This window comes from Abramis brama, assembly GCF_963993115.1.
Source record: "Abramis brama genome assembly, chromosome: 20".
Lineage (NCBI taxonomy): Eukaryota > Metazoa > Chordata > Actinopteri > Cypriniformes > Leuciscidae > Abramis > Abramis brama.
This window is the reverse complement of record NC_139982.1, coordinates 11423876-11440100: the sequence shown is the minus strand read 5'-3', so window position 1 is coordinate 11440100 and position 16225 is coordinate 11423876. Positions and strand designations below refer to the sequence as shown.

The following is a 16225-nucleotide window of genomic DNA, read 5'->3' as shown; positions in this document are numbered from 1 at the left end:
TACAAAATGACAAAACTTTATTAAAAACATATTTGGCATGCAAAATACAAACATCGATAACAATTGCATTCCCACATCAGGAAAAACAACAAATAATAAAAAAACATGGTCTTCATCTATGGCTTATTCTCCAGTTACATTTAATTGTGCTTAACTTTATAGTTATTAAACAAAAAAATAATAATATGTAGGCTAATCGGCTTATTGCTGTCATTAAAAATAACGTGACTGTAATAAAAAAAAAAAATTTAAAAAAGGTATAGTGTAACTATAGCTTATAGTGGATTGATCAGGATTTAGCAATGAATTGTCTTCTAAAGTTCCATCATAGGCCTATTTTAATTTTGAAACAGTTCATACATGCATGATTAAACATGATCTGAGATTTAATAAATTACTTCATTAGAAATTCAGAAATTCAAATTATTTGAATTTATACTTCATTTTTAACATTAATATGGGATTTCCTTCAGAAACTTTAAGATTTAAGTTCCTTCAATGTTAACCCACTGGTGCTGCTCATGTTTTTATGCACTATTTTGTATTTTTAGTGACTATTATGGTTCTAAATCATATTTATGCAGTAGTTTTAATCCATTTATTACCTGTTAACCATTTTTGAGCATCAACCTGAAAATGACATTTTCAACTTAAACTGTAGTAAATCTTCAATGCTTTGGAGCACAGACCAAGTTTAGTCTCTTTTTAAAGGCAGATTTTTAAGTTTTTTAAGCACAAATTTTCAATTAATTATTATTATTATTATTATTATTTTGGAATATATATTTTCCAAAACATGTTTTACTTCAAAACCGTGAGAAACAGTGGTTGATATCTCAGAAAATGAGCTTTCAGTAAGATTTTGTTGGGTGCAGTACCAAATGCTTCCACTAAATGAAATTAGTTTCCCATTAATTTCAAATGCACTTTTAACCTTTTCGAATCATGTCGATGTTTTGTATGCGTGCGTGCGTGTGTGTGTGTGTGTGTGTGTGTGTGTGCGTGCGTGTGTGTTCACATAGCAAGTGCCAAAACCATTACCAAGTTTTAATCCATTCTGAAGAAGTAAAAATTCTAAAAAAACAAAACGTAAAATTGTTTGGTCAGAAATGACTGAAGAGCACCAGAGGGTTAAGTCTTTTTTATGACAGTGGCGCTAGTTCCCACTAGTATTTAGTCCATTGTTTTTTGCTAATAGCAATCACTGTAGTAACTATGGTATTCTAGCGAAAACACGCAATGATTTTGCGTAAGGGGTTTCCTTTGATAAAGTATGGCTGTCTCCTCTGTTCGTCTGGCTCATGAATAAATAAATACTATAACATGATAAAGCTGAAATAATAAAGCTAACTGAAGTGTTTGCCATTTTCCTTTAGGCTGTATACAATTCCATACAATCCAAATAAATCCATGCACAGCTACATATGAGATGTAACAAAAATAAGTGTTTCCCTTGACTGCAAAAAATAACCTTTCATGCTAAATGCATTTTACACGTGGGTCCCTTTTCATAAAAGCAAAGGAGCAAACACACTTCATTTTACACAGATAAATCCAGTCATTTCAGTTGAATTTTTCATAAGGACAAAACATTTTCCCACACAGATTTCGCATGGGAAGTTTTCCTGGAAATTCGCAGTGTTGACCAACAGAAATCTGCTTGGTTTGAAAGTGACTTCTGTGTGAAGTTTTGAACTTCATAAACAGTCATAAACTGTAATGTTACATGTGTCTCAGCTGATGCATGAGAGGAAATGATGCGCAGACAGAGAGTGTGTTCAGTTGTGGAGTGTTTCTCTCATTTTGCTGGTGATTTTGTCCCGCAGCTCACAGTGTCTGATCAGATCTCTGACCTCAAGAGGAAGTGAACTACTCCACACCGTCAGCACTGAGTCCTCAGCTGAGACCATCACAAACACACGGGACGGGTTAGAAACATTCATCATGTGATCAGAGGAATTAACATGGAAGGAAAGTCGTCACCTTGGATTCATAAGGTTCCATCTGACATTTTTAGCAAAATTGAGTTATTCACATATTCTTATTCTGTGACAACTTATGTTTTTTATTTGTTTTGTGTACATTTTGGGACTTTTTATTTAGAAAACAAAAAGGTCGAAAATGGATTGCAAGAAGCTCAGTATCACAAACCTGCTCAGAATGCAGACAGAACCTTATGGGCCCTATTTAAACGATCTAAGCGCATGGTCTAAAGCGCACGGCACAAGTGAATCCACTGAATCGGAATCCACTTTTGCTAGTTTAACGACAGGAAAAATAGTCGGCGTATGGTCTAAAAGGGTTGTCCCTATTCTCTTAATGAGTAATGGGTGTGTTTTGGCCAAAACGTGCAATAAACCAACCAGAGTCTCATCTCCCATTCTCTTTAAAAGCCAGTTGTGCTCATGCTATGGCGGATTCGCTATTTACATGACGGAATTTGCAAGCGGAAAAACTGAACGCTTCTCTAGTGAGGTTAAAGGTCAAGCAGACCATCTACGGGACAAAGTGTACGAGCGTTAGAGTTGCCAACCGTTCCGTATAATATGGAATTGTCCCGTATTTGACACATAAAAGTCTTGTTCCATATTGAACTGATACGGAACGCACTTTGTTCCGTATTTTTGAGAATCAATTCAGTGCAAATCCATGACAGACACATAGCTTCTAATATATGTCAGACTATGAACGAAGACATTTGTAGGCTATGATAAGAGAAACAAAAACCCGACGGTGCGGTAGATTTCTCCCCCTGTTTGTATGATCAGTAGCGTTTTTAACATCTTGGAACATCATCAGAGAATGCCCTTTTAATTGGTCGTTTCAGTCATTGTGAGTCACGTATCGTAGCAACGATGACGACAAGTGACAACAGCGGGAAATGTAAAAATGACTACCTCCGAGCAGCCGGCGTAAAAGAAAAGAGCACAAAAATATAGAATTGAATGGGAAAATGACTACCCGTGGCTGGAATGCGTGAGGGACAATGAATACAAGGCCAAGATATTTGCACTACACTTCCTTAAAATGTTGTCTAATTAAATTAAAAATATATATTTTTGCACTGGAAAGAACATTCTAGAAGTCTAATTCTATTGAATAAGTTCGCACAAGCCTACAAAAAACTGTTGTGTTTATTTTTCTTCAAATGCAGTTTAAGCCAATGAGTTTTGAATGTTATATTTGTTTAAGTTAAAAATAAAACGTATTATAAACTAAACAAATCCATGGTTCATTGTCGGCAAAATGATCATGATAGCCTTTATATTTCACATCTATGTGGTTCAGTCTTGTATATTGATTAGGCCTACTTTGCTATTCTATAAATATATAGGCCTAATAAGTTGTATTATAATATGCTATAATGTATGAAATAGTATTATAATATGCCTATAATGTATCAATATAAATATATTTATCTAAATGTATCAATGTATCGCGGGCATGTCACTGGACCCCCGTTCCTTATTTACATTTCAGAAAGTTGGCAACCCTAACGAGCGTTGTGTACCCGCTTATAGGCGCATATTACTAACAGTAAAAAAAATTGACCAGCTGGTCAAAGACTCTATTCCAGTTGCCTCAAAATAGCAATGCACCTCGTTTTCAGACCAGCACACCCATTAGCGAACAGATAGGCGCAAATGCATTTGCTATTTAAACAACGTGGCGCAGGGCGTGAAAATGAAAACTGCGTCGGGCTGAAACTAGCAAAAAACACTTGCGTTGCACCTAGCGCTGCATTGCACCGGATGTATGATAGGACCCTATAATTTCCAAGGTGGTGAAATGTCCTTGTTCTTTTAAGATAAAAAGATCTTGATGTAAAGAATTCTAAGATTCTAAGGGTCAGCGCTAGTGTTTTTGCCACACTATTTGGTATTAAAATTATAAGTGGACTTCAGAAAAAAAAAATTATATTAAACTAATTGTATTCCTCATGGAATTAAAATAATGAAAATGAAATAATAATGAATAAAATAACTATTCAATAACTCCTTCAATTTCCATATTTAAAATGTTCTTACCTAATTGCATTTTGATTTGGTCTTGTGGCATGCGTTGCCGTCTACCCAATACTAGAACAACACTCTTTCGGTTTAGGATGTCTGCACAAGAACATAAACATGTATGACATTAATTCTGAGTTAAAACAATTGTAGCTCAATTTAAAACCCACTAAAGCCCTTTAAACTGTATATCAAACTGTATTCCTTGTGAAAAAGAAGTACACTTTTGCCTATTTTAGTACTTATTACAGACAAAAATCCTTTAAAAGAATGTACTTAAGTGTGAAATGAACTGACACTTAATTGCTTGTCAATTGCAATTAAATTCAAATGTATTAAGTGCTTAAGATCTGAACTTTAGTGTCCTTTATTGACCAACATCAGCAGGACTTATGTGCATTTTTATAAAATAAAATAAATTCAAATATATATATTTTTTAAATAATATAAAAAAAAATAAAAAAAAAATACTATAAAATATTCGAAGTACATCACAAGTGCACTTCTTTTTCACAAGGGACGCCACATTCTTTACCAACTAGTGACACTTTCTATGTAACTGGAGAGACAGGAACAGAAGGTGTACCTAGCATCACCGAGCCCATGCAGCGTATAGAGTCGCAGTGAGGGCTGAAGGTATGCAGTAGCTGACAGCTGGAGACTTCCACCAACAGCATGTGTCCTGTTTTAGTCCCAATCCACAGAGTACCACTGTGCTGGACCAACAGAGCTTTGACAATCGCCAAAGATGGCACCTTTTGTCTAGACTGGTCCTCATCCTGGGCTTTGGACTTTTTGGTGGAACTTAATCTGTTGTGGACATATAATTTGTAAGTTAGGAAGTCAAGTTAAACCTACTTTTAACATCTGTCTCAGGTGATCTGTTCACAAGGGGTCAACCGAGGCATCTTGCTGTTACAAAAGTACAAAAGGTTGCGAAAGTGTTGCTTCAAAACATACATTTACATTTTCATACATTGGCGTTTCATACAAAATGTTTATTGTCCTTTTAGTCACAAAACAACTGAACTGTTTATTGTATTGTAGTGCTATTCACTTGTGATCAGATCAGCTTAAATGGATAAACATCAGATGTAAAAGGAGTCAAAAGTGTGCAAATGAGTTATATGATCGTGTGTGCCACTTCACCCAAGTAGTTGCATGCAGTCGATGAGGTTCACCATCCTCCCATTCTTCTTATCCCAGACCTCCACAGTGTGGCTTCCTGTTTTACTCACGTACACATGTTTGTCCACCGCTAACCGTGATATACAAGCATCACTGCTGACTCGACCCAGCTGCCTAAACAAACAGATCAACATCTTTAAGAACTGAACAACATCACCGGAGAAAAAAATCCATGGAAGCGGTCGCTAAACTGACATGTGAAGCAACCAGAAACCACTGTGTGTTTTTCTTATTTCTCATTTATGCAAATCCAATTTATCCATCCTAATTCTTACTAAACTTGTCTGCTGATTTTAACATGGCGAATCAACAGAATCTTCCATCTACTGTCTTTGATCTGGACATCACAGGAACTACACTTTTCTTTCATTAGTCTTACCCATCAGCTAACCAACCAGGTGTGCCTCAGGGTTCTGTGTTAGGTCCCTTACTATTCTCAATATACTCAATTTCACTGGGCCTAATTATAAAGGCCCATGGCTTGAGATAAGCCGCTCTAACTGTCGTTCCTACCTGTGGTAATATTGTGAATACATCAAGCTGGGTGACTCCACAATATTAGCACATATTCTCCCTGGCCCCCATACCGTGGGCCCTATTTTAACGATCTAAGCGCATGGTCTAAAGCGCACAGCGCAAGTGTAGTTGCTGTTTTTTGCTAGTTTAACGACGGGAAAAATTATCGCCGCTGGCGGCGCATGGTCTATAAGGGTTAATGGGTGTGTTTTGGGTGTAACATGCAATAAACCAATCAGAGTCTCATCTCCCATTCCCTTTAAATTTAATGTCACATTTACGCAAATCCAATTTATCCATCCTAATTCTTACTAGACCAGACCTAAAAACTGAACCTAATGCTCATTGAGTTACACTGACAGGTGTAGTTGTGCTCGTTTCCAGAAGGTTAGGGGTACTTACAGGAGGAGCTGTTTGGGTTTGGTGTCTATGCTGCTATAGACGTTGTAATCCACTGTGAGCGAGATCACCCTGGTGCCACAGGCCGCCCACAGCGTTTTGCGCTCCTGAGGGTGATTGGAGGGGCCGATACACATCAGAGGAGTGTTTACATCACCAACCTGGAGGGTCTTCACCGGATCTCCATTCTTTACCTACAGTCATAAAACGTCACATATATATCAGGCGTCTGACAAAGCGCTGTTTAGGGGTTTCTTACACTCATCAACGCTGGATTCACTGGATCAAAAAAACAACAAAAATGTCATATTATGAAATATTATTACAATTAATAAAACATTTTTTTTAAATATAATTTATTCCTTTGATGGCAAACCTGAATTTTCAGCATCTTAAAATTTAATAACATCTATATATATATATATATATATATATATAAAACAATGTGGGAGATTTTTTTTCTGTATTTTATTTTTAACATTAAACAGTTTGAATCTACACTAAATGTTGGGTAGAAATTATTGTTCTTCTGAAAAATAAAAACAATCATCCTTTCAAATAATTTCATAACATGCATTTTTACATGTACACTACTGTCTTAAAGAAGTCTCTTTTGGTAACCAAGGCTGCATTTATATTGATTAAAAAAAAACAGTGAACAGTGATATTTTGAAATAGTATTACAACTAAAATAATTTATTATAGTTTAATTTAATAATAATTTAAATAGTTTATTATTAATATATTTTAAAATAGAACTGAATGTTCAGCAGACATTACTCTAGTCTTCAGTTTCACATGAAAAAAAAAAAAAAAATCTGCAGAAATGTGCTGCTCAAGAAACGTATCTTATTATTATAAATGTTGAAAACAGTTGTGATGCTTAACAGTTTTGTGGAATTTTTTTTTGTTTTGTTTTTGGATTCTTGATAAAAAAAAAAAAAAATCTTTTGTAATATTATAAAAAAAATTACTGCCACTTTTCATCAATTTAATGAATCCTGGCTAAACAATTATATTATAGAATTTATCATTGATTAAACAAGGCATTCTCAGATAGCCTGGTTAAAACCAGACCATTCTCAGTAGTAACTGAGCTTCATTAATAACTCATTTCCAAAGGGGCGTCACCAACAGACGTCGCTCAAATGCCTCTGGGCGCTATTGGATAGACCTAAAACCAATCAGAGCGATCGTCATCGTGTAAAGCCATATGCTGCGTCCCAATTCGCCTAAGTTACACTACGCCATAAAAGTATGTACTCTTTTTGTGAAGAAAAGGTATTTACTTTTGAATGTGTAGCAAAAAAGTAGGCAAGCTTTGGGACATACTACTTCGTCATCTTTATCGGACGGATCTGTCGCGTGCATCCTGTCACGTAAACTGCCCTGTCAATCATCTTGTCACAGTTAAACTCCTCTATTAAATCTAATTTAATTTCCTACCGTTTCGGAGAGAAATGTAGCAGCACGTTCATCTGCCAGTGGGTCTTTCATGGAGACTGTCCTCATGTGTTTGCAATTTGAATATAATAATGCATTTAAAAGTTGGTGAGCTTCACCAACGGACGTCGCTCAAATGCCTCTGGGCGCAATTGGATAGACCTAAAACCAATCAGAGCGATCGTCATCGTGTAAAGCCCGCCTCAACGTTTCTGATTGGTGCCTCGATTTGGACGGATTAAAAATCGGCTTGAATGAGCTCTTTGCCAGACTACTTGCAGAGCAAATCTAAATTTGCCGGAAGTTTGTCTGGGTTTTCCCAGGCTAATTCTCAGATGGTTCTCCAGTAAAACTGTACAACTGTATTATACTATACAAATTGAAATGCTTAATTTTCATTATTTATCATTTTAATAATTAATACCTTCAAGACTGAATCTTCATAAATGACCAGTGTCCCATTTGCTGTCCCGACCAAAAGGTAATTCTTTAAGCATCTGAAAAATTGAAACATTATTCTCTCAGCTTAAGGTACATCATCTAAGAAGTTATGCCACTTTTCACTCAGAAACTTAGATATAATCACCTGTGCTGGTCAGTGTGAAAGTACAGTGACGTCACAGAGTCATTCACACTCTTCAGACAGTGCAGAACCTCTGCATTTATAGTGTCCATGATGAAGAGTGAACCCGACTGTGTACCAGCGACTAACCAGTCATTGCATGACCCTGGAGCTCTGATGATCACCATGCAGAGGACAGGACTGCTGTCAATCTCCTAAAAGAGGGTGGGAACACTGTCAACTTGACTGTTAAATGGATTGACCACCCAAAAATAAAAACTATATTATTATGTCCTCCCCCTCATGTCATTCAAAACCAGTTTGACTTTCTTTAAAAACTGTTTAAGTATTTTATGTAACTCAACAGATTCAGTTCCTATTGGCTTCCATTGTATGGACAAAAATACCATACAAAAGATACAAAACCAAAACTGTTTGATTACCAACATTCTTCAAAATATCTTCTCTTGTGTTCTGCAGAAGAAAGTCATACTGGTTTGGAACGACATGAGGGTGAGTAACAGATGACAGAATTTATTTTTGGGTGGACTATTGATAAGGATTGTGGGTGACATCTAACTTAAAATGATGATAATTATTACATGTACTGTAGAACACTAAACTGAGGATGATAGAATCATATTTGTTTAGATAAAATAGTATTTAGCAAGAAAACTCAGTGTGTATTTACAGTATAATTCATGCCATTTGTTGAGTTAACAGTGTTTTAAAGCTCTTTAGTACCTGGTTTAAGCTCCCCCCTGTCTCCAGATCCAGTGATGTCACACAGCCCATTTTCTGGCTACTACTGCCACCCCCGATCCACACACGTGCATTTTTCCCTCCGTTTGCCCCTCCTCCTGCACTGGAGACAGTGAAACACTCGCCTGGCAAACTCATCAGAGTCAGCTCTCGCATCAGACAAAGCATCTCTGCAGAACTCAGACGATCTAACACCTAAAACATTCACAGAGACGCTGAATTACTCACATGTTTGCACTGAATTCACATTATAATGAGCAGAGAAGTGGTTCTTCCTCAGATGTAACCAGTTGTCTGACCTGAGTAGATGTAGGTCTGTCCTGAGGGTTTTCTCTCAAACATTCCCTCATCAAAGACTCAAACCCTGGCCACGGAGAACAGCCGTAATCTTTAACTGGATCTATTTCAGTGATTATAGAGAGTTATTCATATTATTATACATTAACAATCAAATTAAAATGTTACATTAATAATATTACATACATTAGCATTCCCCCCACCCCTCAATCCCAGGAAGTGCTTTGCTCTCCCTCATTCTGTGAATTGATCATTAATTCCTCAAGTTTTGCCATGTGGGTAAAATGACAAAAACCCTGTTTACACCTCATTTTGGTCAATCGGATCACAAGTAGACGAGGGAGACACATTCTCGTTTTAATCCGTCTCTTTTTTTAATATTTAATTTAATTTTCAACAATATTATTGATCTGCCTGCATTGACACTATTATACAAGAACTGAACTGAGCTGGACGATGACATCACGGTTTTCTCCAGAGCGGCTATATATATATATAAATTAACTAAATTAATAACTTTTTTACAACAAAAATTAAACATCATATAACTTCCTTAAGCTGGACTGTGACGCCATTTTCTTCTGGAAACAAACTTTGTTGCATTATTTTCCTGTCATCTCTGTAAAGCTGCTTTGATACAATCTGTACTGTAAAAAGCGCTATATGAATAAATGTGACTTGACTTGATTTTCAACCACTTCTGTCCTGATTTCTTCAAGGGGAGGGTCTATGGGTGGGTAAATGTTTTTTTTTCAGCTCTTTCGATCTAATGGACAAAATAAGCTTCTGCAAATTACATATGAACACGCCTGGAGATGACAGAAAAAAGATAAGGAGAGTGTCAGCTTTAGTTTCTGCTCTGACAGCAGCAAGACCAGCCGAAAGCTGTGAGTGTGTGTTAGAAATCAGGAATGGTGAGAGAACATTGTGCTTGGTACGTTTTTAATCTTCAAATCAAACTTGGGCCTCCAGTCGACAAAGTTTAAATCCTGTCTGGCTAGAGCTCTTCCCATAATGTTCACGCGTTAGGTCAGTAGGCAGAGAGAAGACGGTCTTTTGTGGCTGTCTGAACACATTCGACCACATGAGCATTTACACTACTAAAACAATCCGGTTGAATGTGTTTTCAACAACCTCTGGAAGTAGTCGAAAGTAGACAAGCTCAAAACGTTTTAGACCCCGTTTACACCTGTATTCACACCTGTTTCTTAATGTTAAGAAGACTGTTTGCATGTTTTTTACAAAAACACACTCTACAACTGACTATGATCCGAAAGTATATGTGTCTGGAGAGGTCCTCCAAGTAGTCTCTCAAGTTAAATATCTAGGCATTATCCTTGACTCCACCCTGTCCTTCAAAAAACAAGTGAAGAAAGTAATGCAAGTAACTAAATACAATTTGGCCAACTTTAGGTATATAAGAAACTGCCTAACAACCACAACAGCAAAATTATATATGAATGCTATGATCATCCCCCACTTAACATATTGTATGACAAGTTGGACTCAAGCAAGAAGTACAACACTGAAGCCTATTCTTTCTTTGTACAAGCAGACTCACAAAGTGTTATATAGAAAACCCAAAACCTACCACCACTGTAATATTTTGGGAAAATATGAAATTCTTAGTTGGGAAAATTTAATGAAATACAGTGACATCTGTCTGGTGTTTAAGATTTTAAATGGTAAAGCTCCCCCACCACTTGGTACTTTTATTAAGCAGAAAAATGTTCCTTCAGCCAATCATGTTTTTCTGTAAGAGCTTCTCAATTATGGAACACCATACCAATTGAAATAAGAATAGGTAACAACTATTATACCTTCACACGAAGTCTTAAGGCCTGGCTTTTGAAAAGTCAAACATGTGAACATTTTCAAATAAAAAGTGCATTGCACATTTCATTTGTAATATTACTATTTAACCTGCTGCTAATATCTCCCAAGTTATCTGCCCGTTGCCAGGCAATTGTACTGATGTTTTAATGTTTCTGGATGTTTCGTGTGGTTTTATGTTGTGAGAATTGTTCTGTTTTATTTGTTGTTTTATCGTGTCTTGAGGTACTTTTTGTTTACTGTATATTTTATAATTTTAAAGGTTTCTAAACATCTTGCCGAAGGACTGCAGTTGAAAATTAGCCAGTAGGCTAATACTGGCACATTTACAGTAATGTTGATCAATGTGCGCTGTCCTTATAAATAAATAAAATACAAAAAATACAAAAATATTCAGTGACGTCCACTTGTTAACCGATCAACCAAAACACATCTTAATACCAGGTGTAAACAAGGCCAAAGAAATGACAGATTTTCACAGACTCCATACATCTATTATACAAAATGGACAGAAAATGGAGTAAATCCTCTCCATTTCTGTTCACAGAACTCTATACACATAATACGTGCTGTTTGTGACACAACAAGGTATGCACACTTGCCTATTAAGGTATACATTTTTTTTTTTTTTTTTATATACAACATTTTGACAAATTTTACACTACACAATCATGTTTAGACTCGTTGTGTTCAGCACAATGCCTAGGTTAATCGGGAATTGGCTTGAAAGTGAATTGTGTATAGGAAAAACCTTAAAGACACTGTTCTTATGGTGAACTTTAAACTAAACAAATAACCCTCACGCCAGAGGGCGTTTTTCAGTACTTCATGTTCAAGGCTGTTTAAATGGAATCCAGATCATAGACTGTAAAAAAAGATGGACGACGCCCCTTCGCTCTCTTCCATTGATGAGAACTGAAGCCGCCAGAGTCCCGATATGGCGCTGACATATTGGAACTTGAGTCTGCGCAGTAGCGATCTCGAGACCAGACCTGCGCAGTAGTGAGCAGGAAGTAAAGCCGCAAAATCAACGCTCCGCCCTCACTCTCGCAGAATGCACTCAGGGAGAGAGGATTCTGCACACTTTTTTAAAAATTGATTGCAGTACGTCAAGAGGCTTGTTAAAATAAAGTAAATACAATCTCCTCAGTCCTCCGAAGATCCCGAAAAAATGTCCGTTGGTGCTTCAGTGACTACTTCGCTCAGAGAACCTGTCAATCACAGCTGTCAGTCATGACGTTACACCACCGCATCACGTAACTAACTAAAAACCAACTTATTTTTGAAACAGACACTTGAACTAACATCAGCGTGATAAAAACGACAGCAAATGAAAGAAACCACCTTTGGAAAAAAGATATTTGAAGTGTAATTTAATTGTTTAGTTGGTTTTACTTCCCGTTGAATAACATGGGGAGGCGGGGCTTATGACCTATACTAGGACCAGTCACCGGGGGGCGATCGAGACGTTTTGGCTTCACTTTTCAGGGCTTGTGCGGCACGCTTGATCCAGATCCTTTCTTCCCATGCAATGCGGCCCAGCACAATCAATGGAAGACGTCGCCTCTTTACACATTAGTGTGATTTGTTTCATCACGTTTCCAAGCGGAACGTAAATATCAGAACGTAAATATATATTTGATGATTTGGCTGTCACTTTGCTTGAACTGAGGTGCTACAGAGTCAGAATCTGTCACGCCACATTAAAGAGCATCAAAACCATGTTTGTTGTTTAAATATAGTTATAAAATAGTCCGAATTTGAAAGCTGAGACTTTGTTTCATATCAAAAGTAACAGCACAAAGCTTATTGCAATTTATCGGAGGTGAGGTGCGCTGCAAATGTTTTGTTCACACATCAAATGAAAACAGTATAGACTAAAAGATTCTTGGGATTTGAGAATCAATAGCTATTCATCAAAATGAGAACTGATTAAAACCGAGAGATTAATATCCAGCATGTTACCTGGTAGTTTTCCTTGCACAGCAACCTCATCAAACTCACTAGGAAACTTCATCCCATCAGATATCCGCTCGCCGTAGGTCAAAAGGTCATACAGGAGCAGACCGAACGAAAATACATCTGCCTGGACATTATAGATGACGTTACCTCGGGCGACCTCGGGAGCTCTAAAACCTGGAAGTGTTTAAGATCAACATTAGAATATATAAAAGTAAAAATCCTGTTTTTTTTTGTTTAAATTGCTGTTTCATAGAGTATTATGGGAAAGTAAGAGGGACCTGGTGTCCCTTCTGAGCTGCGGACGCCCATACTGCAGCAGTACTGTGCTATCCCGTAGTCTGTGATTTTAGCGATGAACTCAGCGTCCGTCTTCAGGTTAAACAACAGAACGTTGTGTGGCTTCAGATCTCGGTAGATAATCATTGAAGAGTGCAAATATCTGTTTGGATACAAAACGCATCACAGATGCTGCCCTAAAGCTTACGCTTGTTTTGCACCCTGAACATTTCTTTAAAGGTGACTAAGTTTTTGTGTGTGGTGTAGACGGGGTACCCACCTGAGACCATCTGCCACATGCAGGGCTATCCTGTGCTGTAGTTTGCGGCTGAGGCTGCCATTTTCACGCTCAAACAGCAAGTCCAGAGAGCCACATGGGGCGAGTTCCATCACGAGAATGTGCGGGTTACAGCCGGCGGCCAAAAGCCCCACCAGACTGGGGTGACACAGTCGGCCAAGTACTGCCAGTTCCTGGGGACAAACCATTTTCAAGAAAATACACCAACAATGTACTGATGCTGGTATTAGGACACAACTTGTACAGCTTGCTTATGTCCCAACCAGGTGCAAGCTAAAACTTGGTTTCCTTTTCTATCACATATCTTACCTGTCGTACCAGCCGATGAACATAAAGCGCAGATGCATGTTTATTAAAAATCTTCACAGCAACTTCTTCGTTCTTGTACACAGCTTTATATACAGACCCGAAACCGCCATCCCCTTCAAAAAAAAAAAAAACTGTTAGTTTCTAATTGCATTACTTTCTTTCTTGACAATCACAATGAGTCCTACAGACATTACTTTTCATGTCTCTGGGTTCATACATGTACTCACCCAACAGATACTCTTTAGAGAGCTCCATCTCTAGCTGCTCTGGATCCAGTATGGTGCTGGGAAGCTGGTCGCTCAGTACCAGGTCCGGTGAGATCTGAGAGATGGGCAGAGTACAGCTGGGGTCTTCTGGGTTCACCAGCAAACCATCTTACAGACAAGCAACCAGTCAGGACAGCACATGTGGCATTTGCACCATTTTTATACAGCAGGTTATCAATAAAATAGTTGTGTTTCAGAATTTGAACAAAATGGACAGAGACCTGCGCTAATGTTAGAGAGTAGATCTTCCAGCAGCATCTTCTGGCAGTTTTGTCCATCGCTAAAGCTGTACAGAGCCCATTTCTTAAGCAGTGTCTCCCCAGTGCCATGGACGTCAGTGGCGAGAAGGCCTGGAAACCATTCCTCCAGCAGAGAGTCAATGTGATCCACCACCTGCCCAAACAACACACGACCTGCATAGGACAGAGACTTCAACATTGTTGTCATCATCATCGTCATCAACACCGTCATCATCACCATCACATCATTACAACCATCACTACTATAAAATCACCACATGTCACAATCACCACAATCATCCTATCAAATGCATCATTATCACCATAAACTGAGATTCTAATTATTAAACCAAAACCCCATGCACATAATAACCTTGAATACTGTCTAACACTTGATGGCTGCTCTGTCAAGTCTTCGTCGTCGGTTAGGAACCTGGGTGTGCTCTTTGATACCAATCTTTCATTTGAAAGCCACGTTTATAGCATCTGTAAAACAGCATTCTTCCATCTTAAAAATATATCTGAACTATGCCATATGCTCTCAGTGACAAATGCGGAACAGTTAGTTCATGCGTTCATGACCTCAAGGCTAGATTATTGTAATGTTCTTATGGGTGATTGCCCTGCACGCTTAATAAACAAACTACAGCTGGTCCAAAACACAGCAGCTCGAGTTCTTACCAGAACCAGGAAGTATGACCATATTAGCCCAGTTCTGTCAACACTGCATTTGCTCCCTATTAAACATCATATACATTTTAAAATCTTGCTAACTACTTACAAAGCACTAAATGGTCTAAACGAGCTCTTAACACATTATAATCCTTTACGTCTATTGCAATCTCAAAATTCTGGCCAGTTGATTATACCTAGAATATCAAAATCGACTGCTGGCGGTAGATCCTTTCCTATTTAGCACCTAAGCTTTGGAACAGTCTTCCTAACATTGTCCGGGAAGCAGACACACTCTGTCAGTTTAAATCTAGACTAAAAACACATCTCTTTAACCTGGCATACACATTATTCAAATCATGTAAAATGATTATTAGGCTGCATAAATTGGGTCAGCCGGAACTGGGAACACTTCCTATAACACCTGATGTACTCATTACATCATAAGAAGAATGGCTTCTACACTAATATTAGTCTCTCTGTTTATCCTGAGGTTTACCACAGTAAGCCGAATCCGGACCATGTCCAAATCAGATGGAAGGACCTGCGCCTGGACATGGCGACAACACAGCCCTGAAGTGTTAGCAGAGACCGTGTCAACTATCCCATAATTGCTTCTTTTGGATATAAATACTTGACCATATTTATAAAGGTGATTTGCTGTATACACAACTTGCAAAGCAAGGATTTTGGACATTAGGGTTAGGGTTAGACCATCACTACCTCTCAGATTCAAAAAGGTTATTAATGCCCCTAATGGGAAAGTAATTTCTGTCACTGCTCTGTAGGTGAACATCATAGAATATATATGCAACATTCAGAATTATAATACTTATAAAAAAGTATTAATTTCCGATTAATTAACCATTATTAATAAACCATTATCAGCATCACCTCCATCAGTTAGTATATCACTACCATCAATTCACCATCACATCGTTATCATCATTGCCATCAAAATCATAACCATCATCATCACAAACATGACTGCATCATATCACCATCGCTATCATCATCACCACATTCATCATATCAACACCACACCACCATCATCATCACCATGACATCATCATTACCATCATCATGTCCAATATACAATTATCACCATAACCACATCATTACCATCACTTTACCATCAGAACATCAACATCATTCATTATCACACGTTTACCACACTATCATCACCCCCACAT

At 37.7% G+C, this 16225-nt stretch overlaps 1 protein-coding gene across 1 annotated transcript in view; it reads right to left on the bottom strand.

Annotated features, from left to right (window-relative positions):
- lrrk2 (leucine-rich repeat kinase 2) overlaps positions 1-16225 on the bottom strand; it is a 58600-nt gene continuing 42375 nt past the window's right edge. Inside the window, exons 37-51 of the mRNA XM_084094331.1 lie at positions 14343-14534; positions 14083-14229; positions 13856-13968; positions 13529-13719; positions 13251-13411; positions 12976-13146; positions 9180-9280; positions 8863-9075; positions 8143-8333; positions 7981-8053; positions 6117-6307; positions 5160-5312; positions 4597-4820; positions 4029-4109; positions 1-1900 (exon numbers count right to left, since the gene is read on the bottom strand). Coding sequence (XP_083950457.1) covers positions 1779-1900; positions 4029-4109; positions 4597-4820; positions 5160-5312; positions 6117-6307; positions 7981-8053; positions 8143-8333; positions 8863-9075; positions 9180-9280; positions 12976-13146; positions 13251-13411; positions 13529-13719; positions 13856-13968; positions 14083-14229; positions 14343-14534 — 2324 coding nt within the window. The 3' untranslated portion in view covers positions 1-1778. The remainder of the gene's footprint in view (positions 1901-4028; positions 4110-4596; positions 4821-5159; positions 5313-6116; positions 6308-7980; positions 8054-8142; positions 8334-8862; positions 9076-9179; positions 9281-12975; positions 13147-13250; positions 13412-13528; positions 13720-13855; positions 13969-14082; positions 14230-14342; positions 14535-16225) is intronic.